The sequence below is a fragment of the Aulostomus chinensis genome, chromosome 6, assembly GCF_037954235.1.
Source record: "Aulostomus chinensis isolate RoL2024-O1b breed Wild chromosome 6, RoL_Achi_v1.0, whole genome shotgun sequence".
NCBI lineage: Eukaryota > Metazoa > Chordata > Actinopteri > Syngnathiformes > Aulostomidae > Aulostomus > Aulostomus chinensis.
In genome coordinates this window covers 7259408-7279381 of record NC_141325.1, presented here as the reverse complement: position 1 = coordinate 7279381, position 19974 = coordinate 7259408, and the positions used below count along the sequence as shown (strand labels likewise).

The following is a 19974-nucleotide window of genomic DNA, read 5'->3' as shown; positions in this document are numbered from 1 at the left end:
TAATTGCTCCGCCTCATTTCTTTTTTTTTTTTGGCATAACATTGTACAACTGAAATCATGATTTACTTTTTGGGATTAATGCCACTGATGAGTGGCATGGTGGTGCAGTGGTCAGCACTGTCCCCTCACAGCAAGAAGGTTCCGGGTTCAAGCCCCGGCTCCATCACAGGATCTTTCTGTGTGGAGTCTGCATGTTCTCCCTGTTCCTGTGTGGGTTCTCTCTGGTACTCCAGCTTCCTCCCACAGTCCAAAGACATCAAGAGGGGACGAGGCTGATTGATACTCTAAATTGACTGTAGGTGTGGCTGTGAGTGTGAATGGTTGTCTGTCTCTATGTGTTGGCCCTGTGATGGACTGGTGACCTGTCCAGGGTGAACCCCGCCTCCCGCAACCCTTAACAGGATAAGCAGTGGAAAATGGAAGGATGGGCTGTATTTTTGTGATTTGAGAACATAACATATGAGTGATACAGGACCACAGCTGAGTATGTTCTAAGTTTGACCACTAGATGGCACTGACACACAATTTTTTATTTTTTTTTAAAGAAAAGTGAAGCAGCGAAACCACAACCTGTGGATGTGAATCTCTTCAGTGGGCAATAACTGAGAATAAAACACTGAGTGACTTTATGATATCCGAACATCATGACTGACTTTATAACTGTAAGTTGATAAAACTGGAGCTCTCCACAAGTGGTGGATATACAGTATTTATGTGTGCCTTAAAATGGATAAACCGATTCAAAGAGTTTGTAATGTATGCATACTTTTTTTTCTTCAAACTAAAGCTTCACTTCAATCTTCATCTCAACTGCCAATCCTAATGCTGAAGTTTTCTGCAACTTTAAAAATGTATTTGAAATCCAACTTTGTGACTTTAACTTGACTTTCACTGAAGTCTGTCTATAACAAGGAAACTATACTCTGTTAGGTAAAGATGTTCCGTACTTTGTTGGTGACGGTCACTGCTCTGCATGCAAGATGTAGTTTGTTCTCGGTTTTTTTTTTTTTCATGTTACATTTGAAATCATTTCACTAACTTTTCTTGGCATCGGTTTTGTTCAGATGATATTGGAGCAAAGTTCAGATAACACACGGCGCATTTCCTTATATTTACAGTATCCGAACTCTAGAGGTTGCATGATTAAACCCATTATATTCGTGGTAAAGATCCAATTGCTGTAAATTTTAGTTAGCAAGTTAATTTTTCAGAGCGGGATTGTGAGGGGAGCCCTTTTTTTTTCTAAGGCTTTATTATTAATCTATCAACTCCTGCAAACCTTGAGAATTACTTGAATGTTCCGGATTACAAGTGAAAGCATGCTGCTAAATGAAAATGATGTGTGTACTGTAATAGTCGTGATTCTCTAGGGTTCCTGTGTTCTGTGTCCATGCCTTTCAAGAGACCCACAAGTGTAATGAGCTGCATCACTTACTTACTGAACATGCTCACTGCTTTGAGTTTTCTAGGATGTCGAGGGGAAACGCATGGACTACGCATGTGACCAAAATATCTGCGCTGTTCAGACTGTAGTTTTTGGACTTCAGTAACTAAACATTTGACTCCATCTTTACGCCTGGCTGGAAATAAAATGTTCATAATGAGTCGCTGTAATTCTTCTCAGAAGTTTTTTTTTTTTTTTTTTTTTTTTAAACGAGCAGGTTTTGTAGATGATGGGTTTCGATATTGAGAAATGCGGTTGTGGTCAGTGGTTGCGGATGCCGTCACTCCCCGGGGATCAGCATGCATGCCTAAATAAGTCAACAACAACAAAAACAAACAAACAAACAAGAAAAAAAAAAACGAGCGCAATATATGTCGATCGATGAGAGACGTGGTGAGTCATATTAGCTCTGCTGCTGGATAGGAAGGACGGGAACCAGCTGCTGCGTCTCCACACACACACACACACACACACACACACACACACACACACACACACACACACCCCTGACCTCCATGGACACAGTGCCATCCACGCAGAGTGGCTCTGGGTGTCCCATGGGAGCAGGGGAATGCTGCGGAGGACGAGCGGCACACGATACGCTATTGTTTAGTTTAGCAGTTACTGATCCACCCCCCCCCCACACACACACACACACACCACCGCCACCCTAAAACACACGGGCTGACAGTCTCAGCGGGTTAAATTGATTAGAAAGACGTTTGCGGTTTGTCTGATCTCCACAGCACAACAGCCACACACTTTGTCGCAACTCTCGCGGGCTGCGCAGCTTCTCTCACCTGAGAGGCTGCAGGAGAGAAGTTGGCTTCAACCGCATTCCTCTGTTAAAACAAGCCTCACCTCTTACGCGACCACAAACTTAAAACCACATCGCGAACCACAAACGCTCGCCGTCATCACGTCACGTCCAAACATTGGTTGAAACTGAAACTGCAAATACAGCAAAGCTGCACTCGCTGTATTTGGGACGACTTCCTGTAATCAATACGCCTTCAGGCCTGCTGCCGCTTGAACGAAGGTTGTGAAATTCAATAAAGGGTTTAACATCTTATTATAAAATATCAGCGTGATGACGTGCCAGCCGCCGATCGGACCAGACCAGACCGTCTCGTCCCCGCAACAGGACACTAAGATTCAGAGTCCCCAAAATCTTCACTTCTGAGTTTGCGTTTCTAAACATTCACTTGGACCCAGTGGAGGAATTTCACGAGTGCGTGCATGTGTCATCGTGTATAGATTTTTTTTTCATGGTTTTGGGTTAAGTGGAGCTGTCAATCATGAAGGGAAGTGTGTGAGGGACACGGCGACAAGGCGGAGACTAGGCAGCAGGATTCCCCGAGACTGCTCTCATAATTGGGGGAACATCTGACTTTGTCCCGCGCCGGCAGATGGTGGGTTGAGGCGGGATCCAAGGGGGGAGATTTACATTCATTGTCCGGGGGCACAAACTCCACACAGAGACAATAGTCTCGATGAGGGGGAAGGAACCAGGGATGAAAAACTTTTCTTTTCAGTGCTTAAAGAAGAGAAGCAGAATCTATCTATCTATCTATCTATCTATCTATCTATCTATCTATCTATCTATCTATCTATCTATCTATCTATCTATCTATCTATCTATCTATCTATCTATCTCAAATTCACTAAAGCATAACCTTGGTTAATAATATATGTCTATAATTTATTAGTGTAAACTCTTGCAAAGAGAAAATTGTTGATGTGCTTGTGTTGTTCTCCCTCCGTTAAATTAGAACAAAACTTTGTAGTTAATCGAATTCTGTTTTATTTCGAGGCATCATCAACTTGTCCAAAAGCACTGAAGTAACACACATCTTTCCATCTTTGATGCTTCGTGTCATAGCGGACGTTTGTTTAACTGATTGAGTGGTAATTTTGGACACCACCAGGCTGCCGTCCAAACGCCAATCACAGCGCAGTCGTGTCCGCAGCCGCACCGCCGCAGATTGATGGACCAACCAGACGGCCTTTGTTGAGACTGACACTGATGCGATGCCTCCTCAGCGGAATCACCGCGTTCAAAGGAGCAGACGGTGGAGCTGCTGAATACGCGCCCGTCTAGAGTGCGCTTGTGTTGATTTTTGACTTGAATGAAAAGAACCAAACAGGATTTGCCGTGCAAAGCACTCAGGGCGGCGAGCAACGCGGAGGAACTTGTGTTAAGTGAAACATGCACAGATAAACACTTAAGAAGCAACAAACCCCCCCCCCCCAACAAAAAAGTGTGTGTGTGTGGGGGGGGGGGGGGGGGAGGAGACAAAGCGAGTTTGTATTTTGCACAACAGGAGACGCTGATGAATGTTTGCATCAGGCAGAACCTCCTCTGCAATGTGGGTCTCTGTGAGACCTGAACCAGGTTCAGCACCTCCCTGCTTCACATGCGCTGTTTGTCCAGTTTTGTTTTTTTTTCGGCCGCGTGCTCGCACTTGGTGTGTGAAAAGTTTGCTGAGAGCGTCACTGGTTGGATGCTGAATCTGGCAGTAGTCCAAACAACGGATGCACTTTACACCAATGAGAGCATCCATTTCAACAATCGGTCCCCCATATGGCACCAAGGCCCCTCCTCCACGCGCTATCCCGGCAGAGGCTCTCATTCATGCTTCAAGACAGCGCTTCACTGCGAGCTTCCTGGCCCTCGGATCAACTGTTTAGATCCGAACCGACTCCTTCGACAAAGAAAGTCTCTCCGCGAGTACGTGTTCTGCAGACTATTTTGAGGACACACTCGCTCTGAATCGCCTGAGGAGTTGAGCAACATAGCAGGTGAATGTTTGCGCTCGAACTGACGCTGGATGTTTGCACTTGGACAATGCTTGCAATCAGCGTGGGATCGTATTTACTCGCAACGTTTCAACCGTAAAACAAAATCTGAGCGGAATCTTACGGAGCCTCTGTTTCCACCATCACACAGCACCGGTCATTTATTTTTTAAAGCTCCTTTTTTTTCCCTGCGGCGCATTGGAGGAGCGCAGCGCCCTGGGGTGGACCTTCTGTTGTTTGCTTTATAGCTTTCCAACTCACTTTTTCCCCCCCTTAAGTTCAAAAAAAGTGCACCGGCCTTTCAGGACAGGGCTTAAATGTTCGGGATCCAGGAGCATCTGATACGTGAAGTGAGCGGATTAAAAGAGAGAAGTCTTGTGGAGGAGATGGATCCAGTCCGGTCGTGGGTGCGTAACGTCGGGGTTGTGGATGCGAACGTCGCGGCGCAGAGGTACAGTACAAACCCAGCTGATCTGCTGACATCCCTCTCCCTGTCTTGAAGGCGTTTTATGACCACAGAGCTGAGAAATGTCAGCGATCTGATTTCTCTGTATGTTCGCTTTCACGTCCTTGAGTGAATATTTACAAGCGTCCCGCTATGAAAATGGCTGCAAACTACTTGTTGCAAAAAACAACAACAACAAAACTCTTTAAAAGTAACAGCTCCAAATCCATGACGTATGTTATGAAAATAACAACAAAAAAAATAACACAAATAGTAATGACAGCGTTTTCAAATAGCATCATAATTGTAAGACTTTGTGCACAAAATAAGTTTAGAATTATGAACAAAAAGGAAACAGGTTTACATACAGTAACAAGTCGCGAGAGACATCAGGTCAGACCAGAGTGTAAAAGGTTTTCATGGAAGTTCTCATGAGACAAATGTGTTTCTGCAGGAGAAACTGTTTCAGCGGATGCTTTTTATCCAATGTGACTGAATGACACACGCATTTGCAGGTTGTTTTTTTTAAATCGTAAAAGAAAACAAATAAAAGTTCTTTATTTTTTCGTTGTTTTTTTTTTTTTTCCTCCAACAAGGTTCCTATGGTTCTGTGTTTTTCTGTCTTTCCAGTCAACCTCAGGATCATCTACCGAACTGATTACCAGAAAAAAACGACAACATTTAGGGAAACAGCAAAAACTCCGCGGACGTTTCCATAGAAATAAAAATACTAATAATTACGACAGAAGTTTATGAATGCCATGTTCATAAATTCATTAATTCGACGCTCGTAAAATGATATCGGATGATGCGCGACATTTGAATTCAGGCCTATTGGACGTAATTCTCCTGACCGTCCAAATGTTGTTCAAAAACCTGAATCCAGGTCATTTACCTCGGTGTCATTCCTTGTCTTTGGTCTTTGGTAAATCTCTCGTATTTACGGTTGTCATTACTAAACACGCAGGGTTTACGCAGGTGGGAGTTTTCTGAAAAAGAAAAAAAAAACAAACAAACATTTTATCCGAGATCGAACCGAGACGAGCTCCAGTGCTCCACTGCCTTTGTGCCTGTCTGCATTTATTCATTTACACTTGTGGTGACTTGAAATAAAGAACTCGAAGTCTCTTTTCATAAAACTTTAAATATTTAATATGTTTCAATTAAAATGTGTAACCGTGCTTCACTTTTAACCAAGAGGCTCCGCCAGAAGTCTGAAGCACTGATTCAATTGTCTGACTTTTCAAGTTAAATAATAAAATTCTTTGCTTTATAATTTCCCTTTGTTTCTTCTTCTTTTTTTTGGTTATTTTTCGTGTGTTTATTTTCTTTTTGCAAGCGATGAAAGCCTGTCAGGTTTTTTTTTTTTTTGCTTTTGTTTTTTTTAAATCGCCTTTTACTTTTCTAATTTAAGTTTTGGAAAATGAAGCATTGATTTGATGTAAGAATAAATTAAGAGGCCTTAACAAATGATTAGAAAAAACTTAATAACCAAAGCGTAATAAATATACTCTGTAAAACTAGTTTATGAATAACTGCCTTTAATATTTCAGTTAGTCTGAGGTACACATTAAACATGATTAATCTGCCAGCAGAGAATGATGTCTTTTCATTAGTTCTTCCTTAGTTTTATTCTCATTAATTTATATTCCTTTGAGAAATATTTCCAACCAGTGATGAATCACACAGATGAGGATGCTATTTTGTTCAAAATAAAGCAACATATTTAGAGCAGAGCAAACACCACATGTTTCATCAGCCTCAAGTCTTTCATGTCTCTTCCTGTTGTGTCCTCAGTGGAGTAGCTCTGTCAAGGGCTCATTTTGAGAAGCAGCCGCCCTCCAACCTCCGCAAGTCCAACTTCTTCCACTTTGTCCTGGCGCTCTATGACAGACACGGCCAACCTGTGGAGGTGGAGAGGACCGCCTTCGTGGACTTTGTTGAGCACGACAAGGTGTGTGAGTGTGTATCTGGGTGTTTTCCACATTTAGATTTGAGTGTGTGTCAGCCACTTTGCGGTGACAAAATTGTATTTTCGCAACAACAACGTGTTGTGTTGAAATATAGAATATTACAGCCGTGAACCAGGTGCACAGCTTCATCCCCTACATCCTCAGTAAAGCCAAGCATATTGAACAGCTGACGGCTACATGTTTAGACAAGCTTTACCCTCAATGAGCTGATGATGTGGGATTGAAAAAGAATATCTAATGACTAATTAGCAGCTTGCCTCATTAGGAGGACATCACCACTTTTTAAAATGCAAATTATGCATGCTCCTGTTAAGTTATACAGTGAACTAATCATCAAAGTCTCTTCTGCCCCCTTCCCATACTCTAGACACTGCTGTGGGGGGGGGGGGGGGAGCTGAATTCCTCAGGTTGGACAAGTCCAAAATAAAGAAGGGTGCAGAGTGGAGTTGAGGCTGAGAAACAGATTTAGAAAGAGGCCGAGACAGAGGCTGGGACCACTTGGAGAGGGAGCCTTAAGCTCGGCGCTGACAGACGTTTTCGCCTTGTGGTGAGGGTAGCATGACTCTCCCAAACAGCTCTCCCCTGTGAGAGAGACACGAGGACACCATCCTGTCAACTGAGGTTCAAACATAGGTTTACTGTGAATGTCAGGGACAGAGGGAGAAGGTGGGTGCCAGTGCTAATGCCAGGGCTGAAAGCTGTCACTGTCTTCCAGTGAGTTCATTTTCTGCATGGTTACCCTGGCATCTGTTTTTGCTTTGCAATTATGCAGAAGAAGAGTGATGGCATGGCAAAATAAATGTTCCTCTGTGTATATTTACGAAACTTTTGAAGCCAGCCATCAATCTATCTCTTGATATTACGTTTCAAGCTCTCCTACTTTCCGAGTTACCTTCATACATCTTCATTCCCTCTATTCTTTTCCTCTCCTTACAACTGTCTCCTTTTCCCATTTCCTTGACTCCCCCAGCCTCCTCGTTCTCTCCCTCGTTCTTGCTCTCGTCTCTGTGATGCCTCCTGGGTTATTGGACCAGAGAGCATTCCTTGGAGACCACTTAGAAAGACCAGTAGAGGTAGAAGAAGGGAAAGAACGGGGGAACAAGAGACAGAGAGCGCAAGAGAAGGAAGAAGTGAGAGGGTAGTGGAGAGCCTGGGGGGAAGCTGGGATGGCGGAAAGGAAGTTTTTCTGTCAAGGTCGACTGCTGCTCAGTCTCACATACAGTACTTTCCACTTGCCGAAACACACTTTGTGTGCACATATGCATGCACGTGCGCGCGCGCACACACACACAGACACACACACACACACACTGAAACCATTCTCACTACTGTGTTGTATAGACGACCACTGTATTTGATCTTAAGGCTTTAGCAGTTCTTATTAGACATGATAGTTCAACCTCTACAGAGAACATCCTACTCAAGGTTAAGCGCTCAGCTTACGAGCACAACACAGGGTCCCACATGGGCTTTGATCCCACACCCCTCTGATCCCAGCGCTGCCAGGGAAGGGCAAACTGCAGGATTTGGAGTGACTCACTGTGCTTAACACTGTGTGGGGATGCCCAGCTGTACTTATCTGTGCCCCCAACGCGCTTAACTGCATGCTCTGCACTTGTGTGTCTGTTTGTCGTCTCTTTCCAAGGAGCAGTCGGGGGAAAAGACTAACAACGGCACTCACTACAAGCTACAGCTCCTCTACAGCAATGGTGAGTAGAGGTGGAGTTCTGTGTCTGTGTGCGTGTGTAGATATTTAATCTCCTCTTTCTCGGGACGATGCTAACAGCCAGAGGTTAAAAAGTGATGCCAGTGTTCCAACATGTCACAAGTCCCCCTCTGCCTTAACTCACCTGTCCTCCTTCCGCTCATCATCTAATCACTTGGTTAGACAACGCAGCTGTTCTGGAAGACACTTCTGGGCTCTCGTATGTGGAAATGAGGAACATGTTGCCATCCCCCTCATCCCCCCTCCCCACATCTCTCCTCCAGCCCCCCATTGTGCTTCCACATCAGATCGGGGATACACAGAGAAATTTGGTTCCCATGAGCCATTGCTGCCCCTGCTCTGCCATCGCAGTGGCACCCATGGGAGAGAAGATAAAAGACATGTTCCAGAGCAACCCCCTCATACACCCTACACACACACACACACACACACACACACACACACACACACACACACACACACACACACACACACACACACACACACACACATCCATACTGTACATACAAGCGCACCAAAAGCACTTCCTCTACATCCCCTCCTCTCATCCCCTTCCCCCAAGTGATATCAAAGGCATCTCAATCGAGACTTTGATGAGCGGAGCACATTTTAAAAAGCAATACTCTCCAAAGTCCCAATAATAAAAAAAAAGAGAAAAATCCTGGGGTAATGTGCTCTCTTCTCTCAAGAAGTATTTCATTGCACCTCATTTCACTCTTGCGTGTGATTTACAGTTGATGTTTCGATGCATCCAGAGGTTCAGGTGTTTCTAGAAATCTCTCTCGGAGGAGACCACGTCGTTTAAAACAGTTCAACTTTTATTTCTCCCACTGACCAGTTCGAGTTTAGTTACCTGTTGATGCGCGTAATCTGGAGGCAATCAGCTAATCGAGGAATGAGTCAAAGGTAGTTAGCAAGAGCTTGACGAATTTTGAAAATGTGGCTGTAAAATCTAGTCTGGGAGCAGAACATGACTAGTAATCATCAAACATCAAATAACCCTCAATCCCTCCAGAAACCATCAAAGAGAAAATATGAGCTGCTTGCCAGTCTCATTCCTCCACGTCCTGGATGGAATTCAATGTTGTTGTTTTTTTCTATTTTAGCTTTGTGTGTTACTGGAGTCACCATTAAGGTCAATTGAGTAAATCTTAGTTTACGATCAGTCCTCTATTCTTGTACTCATATTTAAGTGAGACATTAGTTTGGTCTTTCCCAAGCTGACGATTACTGATAACAACCACAGCAGTAATAAGTGAACGGCTTCATTGTGTTTTTCTTAATCCTCTGTAATTCTACCACGTGAATATGGTTGTTGCCTCGGTGCTGACAACCCTGCAGTTTAAAAATATATCAGATGATTCATTCACACTCGTTTTCCATTTAGATGGATTGTCAATGCAAACTTCTCTCAACTGCATGAACTCAGTTTTTGAAACTTGAGCGTAAAACAAACAGGTACCTTTTAAATTTATGTGGTGAACAAGTTAGAAAAAACAGTTGCTTTATTCACATCCAGCAGTTACTGAGACCTTATTGATCATGTGGAATCCGTCCACCTGGTGAATGAAACTCTATTCTGGGTCCCTGAGAAAGAGCGAACTTTGGGCCTGACAGCCAAACAATGAGCAGAAACTTGCTATAATAAGCTCCATAAAGCCGAGGGGATCTGCAGAGTTGGCTTATGATTCTTTGCAGGTTCAGCATGAGTGACGTCCGTGACGCTACATGTTGTCCCTTGATAAAACAACTATAGATCATAGAAGCCTTTAAAGAATCTCCTTCACACTTTAAATATGTGTAAGTTATCAAAAAGATGCTTAAATTTCTGCTTTGTGTGTGCAGGAGTTCGCACGGAGCAGGATCTGTACGCACGACTTATCGACTCTGTCACTAAACAGGTTGGTGACCTCTCTGAAAGTCATTAATTAAATATTCTTGTGTACAAATTAGCTCTTACACGCCATAGGGTTTCTTTAATCCCTCATTTGAGTCTTACAGACAGGAGGCAACTGACATGTGACATATATCATGTACCCCGTGTAACATTAAGATCTTTACAAGCCTCAGTGATTGACAGGTACAAGAGGTATGCAAAAGATGTCAAGACAAGGAACTACAAATGACCATCAGGCTTTGCTCGCTGTCTTTAAGACTAAATTGAGGGATAAAAAAAAAATCCTTGCATGCGTGAGAGCAAATTTCTGTGTGATAAAATTTCATGAATGAGGCCCTTCGCAGGATTTCACAATGAAATATAACAGGTTTTACATGAAACTAAAAACAGGTCCTTTTATTCTCCTCCTCCCAGCCCATATCATATGAGGGACAAAACAAGAATCCAGAAATGTGCAGAGTTCTGCTCACGCATGAGGTCATGTGCAGGTGGGTAACACGCATGCCGTTCTTATGAGGACATTGATTGACACAATACATTTCCTAACCTCTGGAATATGGCTGAAAAATGTATGCTCCCATGACGATGCGTGATATTGGACCCCGTCAACCGTAGAATATCAGGGTCTGATATGTTTGGAGAGCCCCTGTTTGTGCGGGGATCTTGGAGACATCCTAACTATTCTCCTGCAATCATAACTTTACTTGAACTCACTTCTAACTGTAACCCTAAAACCAAATTGTAACTCTCAAACAGCCCTCGGAGAGTCAGAGCATCAACACCGGCCAAAACAACGTCTCCTCAGAAAGATCGAGACACCTCTTACCGTCAACCTTCACCCACAGGGAAGAAATCCAAATATCCAGCTTGATATGTGGCTGTGCGACAGTTTAGGCTCCACGTTTTTATAAACCCAGTCGTGGTTGAACTGTAAATCTCGCCTGTCTGTCATCATCCTTGTTAGAGTGGTAGCCTCCTGCTGTTCTCTACTGTAGCGCAGCATGTCCCCGGCCAGCTCCTGTTTCTTCCCGGAGCTCTTTCTGGAGTTTATCAGCCAAACCTCAGCTGACATCAACAGATGCACTTCAGGGAAAACTTCTAGCTTTGCTCATCAAATTGTCGCTGCAGGATGTCAGTCTTTAGCTGCGGCGGCATGTTTGAACTTTGTTAAGGTGTGATGACAAGCGTGGCGGATGTAGTCGTTGATAAAGCAGAGCAGGTTTGAAGAGTCTATCCTCGTGGGCTGATCTTAATGATCAAGGGGGTTTGATTTAGAAATAGTGCATTCGGTGCATAAAGGGAGGTAGGTAAGCACAGAAGGAAGAAAGCGAGAGCGTCCTGGAAGTGGGGCAGTGACCCAGGGTTTGAGGGCAGCAGAGGGAAGGATAGGGGGCTGGGACGTGGGGAGAGGGGCTAAGATGGAGTGGGCTTTGCCATTGTGTAGCCAGCAGATGCCCGAATGTGACTCACAGCTGGCTAATAACAGAGCCGAAGAGGCAGAGGGCAAGCGTCACAGCTGGGGAGTGAGGCCGTCTGACAGGGGGGTGGAGGGGGGTAGGGCAGGGCCAAGCTGGGACACGAGAGGGGTGAGGCGAGGTGTAGGGGTGGCAGATGGTTAGGGGTGGGGGCACTTTTGTTATGCAGTGAAGGGGACTTTAGGGGTGGGGGGGAGAGAAGGGGGCGGGGGGGGTGGCCAGCAGGCTCCTCGGACAGGACTGCTGACGAATGGTAGGGTTTTGTGGGCCGGTGTGTGTGTGTCGTGTGCACTGAGGCTGTGTGGGGGTTGAATTTGATTTTGAAATCAATGTGACAGATTGCCTGGCTGGCTTTTCACTTTTGAATGGTCTCTCACTGTTTGTAGGGTGTGTTGTTGTACCTTTTCTTCCTCTTTTATTCTTTTGTCTACTCTTCCCCTCCCCTCTCATGCCTCCTTTGTGTGCTCCAGGGTTTTGGCCGACTGTGGAGCAGAGGAGTCTGGGCCTGTGGATGTGGACGGGCCAGACAAATGACTCCTCCTCCTGTTTAATTTGTTTATTTCTCCATGCACCGACTTTACCTTCTTGACGTGTTTTCTGTCTCTTTAATTGCAGCCGCTGTTGTGAGAAAAAAAGTTGCGGCAACCGAAATGAGACGCCCTCTGACCCAGTCATCATTGACAGGTAATGAGATCAAACCACATCCCACCATCCAAACCTAGCATCCCCTTAATGAACAGCTTAACCCTTCCTTAAGAGTGTGCACTTATTCACACACAGAGACAATGCAGTTTGGTGTGGTGGCGAAGAACCTGTTCTCACAGTCAGTGGTTGTTGCGTGAGAAGAGCGTGGCAGGGTTGCATTGGCTAAATCTTTGTGTGTGCATTTAACGCACTGTTTAAATATTGATATGTGCAAGCATGTACATTTCACATATAAATATTAACAACATATATGCATTCATAGTAGGCACGGGTTTTTGCATGTCTACTGCATACATGAAATATTGTCGCAAAACACACTACAGCTGTGGCTTCCATTTGTTTCTGTTTGTTTTCAGCTTTTTTTTTAATTTGGGATCAGCTTGGTAACTCATCTTGTTTACAAGACTGTGTTGCACCTTTTAACCATGGAAAGCTTGGATGTCTTTACATCAGAAGCTTGTGTGCTCAACCCACAAGACTCACACGTCCTGCATATGTTCACCCCGACATCTAGTTATCAGTCTTAAAGGTGTGTGACCACTGCTGTAATCAGCATGTGTGAGGGGCTTCACGTCCGAAGGATTCCTGAAGTCTCACACTGTCTGCCTGGCATTAGCCGGCATGATGAATGCCCACAAGCAGACCGCATGTGAAATACTTTTTCTGTGATGTCACGGATGCGGCCGTCATCACCTCAACCTCCCATGGTCTCTCCTTTCCTTCTTTCTTCCCTTCAAGCCTACTTTCATAACAATTGACTGTCTAGAAAACACTCACTTCATATACGTCAAGGACCCTTTTCTCTCCCCTCCTCAGTTCAAGCTGGCTGGCTGTTGACAGTGTGTCTCAAAGGATTTCTGCTGAAGATAGTTTTCATATAATGGAAAAATTGGACTGTTGTCTTTTGAATTTTCCCAGAATACCTTGTAGCAGCTGTTTTCCTCATTTGCCATAGCACATTACTCACCCAATAACCCGTCTTCATCCCTTTATACTTCCTCCTAACTTGGCTAAGACAAAATTTATAAGTGTTTTGGTGAGGAAAGAGCAATCTGTGTGTCTTTGTAACTCCTTGTGAGTGTGTGTTGGAAGACTTGTGTGTGGCTGGAAGGATTGATTTAAATGGAATCATTGACCTACTGTACTCTTTAATCACACTGGGCATATCCCGTCCTTATGGGGGCTTCTCCCTCTTGACTATTCTGTGAAATCCTCTCCTCGGGGAGCAGCCTATTAGCAGCCAGTTAATTTCTGATAAGCCAATACAATTGTTTGCCCTTTTATTCCACCTTATGTACACTTTCTCCTCTCACTGTGTGTATGTACACCACATGCTGAAATATAAAGAGAGACCGACAGCGGAAGATGTGTGTGCATGTTCTGAACACACTGTTTGCATGCTCTCCATATATATTTTCACATGTGTGTGTTTGTGGAGCCTCACACGTTTATTTATGTATGTATATGAATGTATGTGTGATTGTCTATGAGTCCCAGTGACCCCTACGCTAACCTTTTCCCCAGTCACTGCTTGGGTCTTAAATTATTCATGTGTGTGTATCGTTTGTGCATTTGTGCACGTGTACACTTGTGTGTGAGTGCGCGTGCAGTGTGTGTGTGTGTGTGCGTATGTGTGTGTGTGTGTGTGTGTGTGTGTGTGTGTGTGTGTGTGCGTGTGTGTGTGTGTGTGTGTGTATGTGACTGTGGCTTCAGTAATCAGCCTCCTGCTCCCCGGCCCCAACACCTGTTCTCCAATTAACATGCAGCGTGCTGGGGCCCATTCACTTCTACTGCCCAGCCAGTGCTTTCTCCCCATTTCCTTCATCCTCTTTTCTTTTTTCTTCCTCCCAGCTTCAGCTCCATGCTCCCTCCCTAGCCACCTCAGCTTTTAGCAGGACTTCTTGCTGCCTCACATGCTCCTTCTGTGCACTTTCTACTTGACTCTCTGTTGCCTAATTCCCCAGCTCTTCTCCTTTATCCCTCAAGTCACCATCTCCTCAGCCCCCTCCCTTTTCCTTTAGCCTGTCTAATTTTGCCATAATTAGGCAGTGTCATTAGGACACCTACCCAAGCACAAGGTAGTTTGCAATTCCCCAAACGGCCCAAACCCCCTCTTTTCTAATCTCCTTTCCATATTGTTTCAGTTTTCTCTCCCCCTTCTCCTGCTGCTTGCCACTGCACCCCCCCCCCCACCCCTTCTCCCCTAATCCTGATTTGAGTGAAAGGAGAGAGCAGGATCACAGCTGATCCGTAAGCAGGGGTGAAGGGATAGAGGGTGGAGGGACCCGGGGAAGAAGAGGGCAAGGGCAGTTGTTGACAAAGAGATGACTCTTCAGTTGCCTATGGGAGAGAATTATTTAATGCCCCGCTGCCTGCTGTGTTTAATAGTTTTGCGATTCTCTAATCTCAGCCAACTGTTATACTCACAGGGCCGACGTGACTTCTCCGTTTGGAGGATGTCACTTATCTTTGACTGATAGACCAGCTTGCTCACTGATTGGTTAGATGGCTGATCAATAGACTGATAGATGGATTGATTCTTTGTGGCTCATCACCATAAATCTTCGCTACTTCTTCCCAAAACTAAAAACAAGACGACTTGTTCTAATAGGTTGTGTTTTTCCTCCTCCTTTTTTTTTTTTTTTTCCAAATATGTATCTTACATAATATTCATGTTTGGGCTCTCTGTATATTTTCATTACATGGGAGCTGCTGTGCAGTAAGTGCTGAAATATTTAATGGCTCAATGAGTTAGCCGTTCATCAATTGAGGTCATTTCTAAAGCAAACATATTAACAAATTCCAGCACCTGCGAATAGTATCTTCTCTCCTCTTAGAGAATGTACCCCATAAATATTTCACACATCAACACTGCAATGATTCCTACCTATGATAGTGATGTTTTTCACTCATCTTTATCTCCTCTACTCAAGGATGTCCTCATGATCTGTTAAAGGAAGTATTATTGCCGCTCTGACCTCTCAGAAACTATACTGCTTCTGGGCCAAAGCTGGCCTCTGTATTTATGAGTGAACTGTGGGTTTACAGCACGGACAAGCAGATGTCAGTATTAGTATGAGTAAGGGGGACTGCGTGGTTTCAGAGTGGAGGGGTCAGCGTTCAGTTGGGGGGGGGGGGCTGCGCTTTTATATTAGGCAAAGAAGCAAAGATCAATACTTGGTCATAAGGAGTGTGTGGAGGGATCCATGGTGAGGCAGTAGCCTTGTGACATGGGGGGGGGTAAAGGAGGAGGTTAGGGGTGATCAATGGCAAGCACTATCTCACTAATTGATCGTGTTTCTGAGAGTGGTCTTTTTTAACAAGGCGGCACTCAGAGAAAAGAGGAATAATCAATAAGAATTTTCCAATGTTGTCAATATAGTTCCACCATCCCCCGCTAAACCACACATCCCCAGAATATCAGCCAGCGTTTGAATTTTAAAAAGCTAAACCTCCATTAGGAATACTAGACACATATTTATGTTGTCTTGGGTTTTTAAAGGCCTAATTCTGCTCTCTGAGGTTTTTACTATTTGAACAATCATTATTTGTTCCAGGCCATGGCTTGACTTCAGATGCTCAGCTCCAAGAGGAATCCATTACTCTTAATCTTGGGTTGAGGGTCGTATTGATCCGTTTGTAGTCTTGGTTCTAGTTATGTACCACAGGTTTGTTTTCAACCAGTCACTGAGGTTCCCTCCCCCCCCCCCCCCGGTGCTTATTGATATTTAGTTGATAGATTTAGTTTCAGCTCTACTACGAAAACCACCAGTTTAATGTTTAATAATTCAGCCATTATTTCTGTGGAGAAATTAATTATCAAGCATATTTTTTTCTAAGTAAAAACAAATCTCAAAGTTCATAAAAGACTGTATCTTTTCAGTCAAATGTAATAGTTTTTGAACTCTGTACAGTTTGTCAAGATTTTATTAAGATAGAATTTTTTAGTAGGTGATTATCTCGCCTCCGCCTGCAGAAGGAGTGCAACCATCTGTTTCCACGTTAGTCCGTCCACCTGCTGGTGTCGGCCTGTCTAAAAACTAATTTCTAAAACAAACTATACATGACGAGGAGGGCAACCTACCTCTGTCCTTTTATGATCTGTTCTGCATCTACTTGTTTTCATCAGGCCAGATAGTGTCTCCCTCTACTTGTAATGTGGGTAACACAGATTCCTAATTGTTCCACTTTCAGCCAAAAAGCAAAAGCAAACTGCAAGTCTTTGGGAAAGAACATTAAACTATCAGCCAAAGAATAAATGTAGCAACAGTTTTTGGACTGTGTCAGGGGTCAAATTCCTCTCCTTTCCCAGATGCATACTCAAGTACCAAAACGCCCTGTTAGGTCATCATACATGCACATGAGAGTTTTATGTGTGAGACAAGAATGCCATTGTAGGAGGTTGTTTCTCATACTCCCAATAAACGATTCTCCTTTAGCTGCAAGGTGGAGCTCTCGCTGTTGATACTGGCATGCTGTACCTGCACTAAATTTTCTCGCACATCTTTGGCAAAATTCAGAAATAATTCCCATTGTGATAGCCAGAAAATAAAGACAATCCCATGAATGGACTTAAGTTTATTATTTTCCTCCTGATTTGATATATTTAATTTTGAGTCAGGATTTTGGGGTGGGAAGGCTTATTATTTGAGCGCTCAGAGGGAGCTGACAAAAAGACTGCTAATGGGGTCTGACAAAAACCGCCACGGATCATTTTCCCAGTCTGTCATCCAGTTTTCTGAGAAATCGGATGTTTGCAAAGTTTTTTTTGTTCATATATGAGCCTCTGGAAGTGCTGACGTCGATGCTGAGAGAGCTGTTATGTAGTTATTTAGTCAGAACCGTAGCTGCTGGTGCTGTTGTTCGTTGAGTTACAATGCTTCAAAATGTGTCATCCAGTTTGACAGCAAACATTTTTGTCCAGGAACATGGTGCCAGTTCTATTTATTTATAAATGTCAATTCCTGTATCCATGAGGTGGTTCTGCACTTTCTATGTAATCTGTTGTTGAACATCATCTGAGGACACACAGATACAATTTAGTATAAAGCAAAAGCTGATTGTTGCATCAGGCTTTTCCTGTACCCACTAGGTGGCGCTGTGACTATGACTTTTATGCAGTTTGACGATGTCTTCAGGTTGAGACTCTCATCAGACATGATCGGGTTCTAAGGCGAAATAACAGAATTGACCACATCGCCATGGTAACGCCATACAACAAAACTCGTGGTTTGCGCAGTAACCCATCAACAAGTGCTGAAGCTGTTTCTGAGCTAATTGGAGATGAATCTCCATGAATGAACCCACCAGGGGACTATATCTAATTTTATTGGAAACATGTGATTTCCTGTTGCCACCAGGTGGCGCTATGACTAATTCGTTATATAATTCAAAGGGGTTCTTCCTCGACCAAAGCTAAACCTCTCCACCAAGTCCGATGAAAAAAGGCTTCATATTTTTGTGTAATCCTGCTGATAGTCAGTCACACGGGCAAATGCCACCAAAAAGGTGCATCGGATGGTTCATGCAGTGAACCGGTGATGGTTTGACTCAGATTTACAGTTTCTCCTGGAACTCTCTCTGGACAGTCATCAGGTCATAGTGGTGCAGATATTAATATGCAGAAATGCCTTGTCTGTCACACGTGTGCGCACTCACACACACACACACACACACACACACACAATCACACACACACACACACACACACACGCATACACACACACGCACATTACGTCCGCTGAGACAAAGCCAGGTACACTGATCCCTTCAGTCTGTTGTCACAGGTCTCTCCCTGGTGGGCTGGTACTGGACATTCCCTCCAGACCCCCTGTCAGCAAGCCCCTCAGGCAGGGGGGCTCGGCAGCCCAGCGACAGGGCCCTGAGGCTCCAGTGCACACGGCCTCACACAGTGGAGTGGCACACAGGCTGGACCACTGAGCAGCTGGCACAGGACCACGGGGATGGCTCCTCCCTGGGGGCCTTGCAAGGGGGAGACTGACACAAAGACAGACAGGGAGAGACGATGCGATGTCTAGAATATCAAATTTACTGACAGGTACTGCCCGAAACAGTCAGAACCTCACTCAGAGTTAGACTGGTAGAAATGTGTTCAGGGACCTTGAGTGAGTCTCAAACTTCATCTCATGTGAACCGGCGAGATCCCGGTGAGTGCGGGGAGTATATAATGTGTCGTAGGTTATGAGCTGAGTTTCTGTTTGGTCACCTTTGCTCTGCTTCAGCCAGTGTTGGCGGTTGTGTCTTGAACCCTGACACAAGAAGTAGACCCGGTTTGTTTTCTTTTAGAGCCTGAAAGGGGCAGTCGGAAACCGAGAGCCTCAGAGAAATGTTTTGACAGGAAATGGGAATAGACTACCAATTGGCTAATGTGGAGCAACAGCAGGGGGGACTTAGAGTGGGTGGGATGCAGAGGGGATGGGGGTAGAATTAGAAGTTTTGAGTTGCAGCTCAATGGCACTCTGAAAGGCCTCGCACTCCCAGAGTAGCAGGGGCAAACCCTCTCATTTGTCTGGCCACTAATAGGGTTCACCTTTGGTTGAGCAGTGTAGAGATTAAGTAGGGGTACTCAGAGGATCAGAAGGGGGCAGATTAGTGTGATTTAGAGGGCACTTCAGATCGCAAGCAAGTGAATGGGTGTTTGGTTATGAATGTGCGTGTGTTTCTTCCGTGGGTTTATTTTTCATGTAAAATTCCTGGGTTGCCACTTATTTTGTGGGGGAATTTTGTGTGTTGCAGACGCAGAGGAGGAATTGTATCAGCAACGGCTGTTTTCTTTGGCTGGATGCTGTGTGTGTGTGTGTGTGTGTGTGTGTGTGTGTGTGTGTGTGTGTGTGTGTGTGTGTGTGTGTGTGTGCGTGTGTGTGTGTAGTCATCCTCCTCTGTAAAGTTCTTGGGTTTCACTAATGACTTAACAATGCCCCCTGGTGCTCTGCCGGCCCCACAGGCCACCTTGTTTATTTGTTTGTGTGTTTATCTGGAATCTGGATGGACTAAATCTCTCAGGAGTTAGATTTCACTGAAATTACCCACATTTCACAACAATCACGAATGCCAATATTTATACTCTAACAGTCAATAACAGTTCCATTCATAGAATCAGTAGTAGTTTATACCAGAGCCCTGGCATGTTGTAGGTTTATTTTTTGTTTTTTTCACAAGCTTTTACAACATTTTCACACCACATTGGCATAAATGAGTTTATAACAGGATAGAATTGAAGTATGTTAAGTCTGTAAAGTTGATTATTATTATTATTCTTCATGATGCACTCGACTCAAATTGGACCAATACCACATGATTTATTCCCCCTGACATAGGACCTTGTTACGTCCTCGATCACTCAGTTATTATACACCAGAACTTGATTCTTCTTTGCTTCTGTGAATCAGATGTCAAAGCCTACATGGCTGCAGTTGTGCTGTATTTTCACTGGCAGCTACAAGAAGTAGGAGAAGAACTGATTCATAGATATAAAACATCAGTCGGACAG

General features: G+C 44.3%; 1 protein-coding gene across 2 annotated transcripts in view; it reads left to right on the top strand.

Moving 5' to 3' along the window:
• Positions 1-3956: 3956 nt before the first annotated feature.
• The window catches only part of ebf2 (EBF transcription factor 2), a 30250-nt gene continuing 14232 nt past the window's right edge, over positions 3957-19974 (top strand). The window contains exons 1-6 of one of the 2 annotated variants that reach the window (XM_086205303.1): positions 3957-4694; positions 6486-6642; positions 8313-8370; positions 10233-10288; positions 10699-10772; positions 12375-12443. In XM_086205303.1, coding sequence (XP_086061429.1) covers positions 4561-4694; positions 6486-6642; positions 8313-8370; positions 10233-10288; positions 10699-10772; positions 12375-12443 — 548 coding nt within the window. In that variant the 5' untranslated portion in view covers positions 3957-4560. Of the gene's footprint in view, positions 4695-6485; positions 6643-8306; positions 8371-10232; positions 10289-10698; positions 10773-12374; positions 12444-19974 lie in introns of both variants that reach the window. The other variant, XM_086205302.1, reaches the window with a different exon arrangement.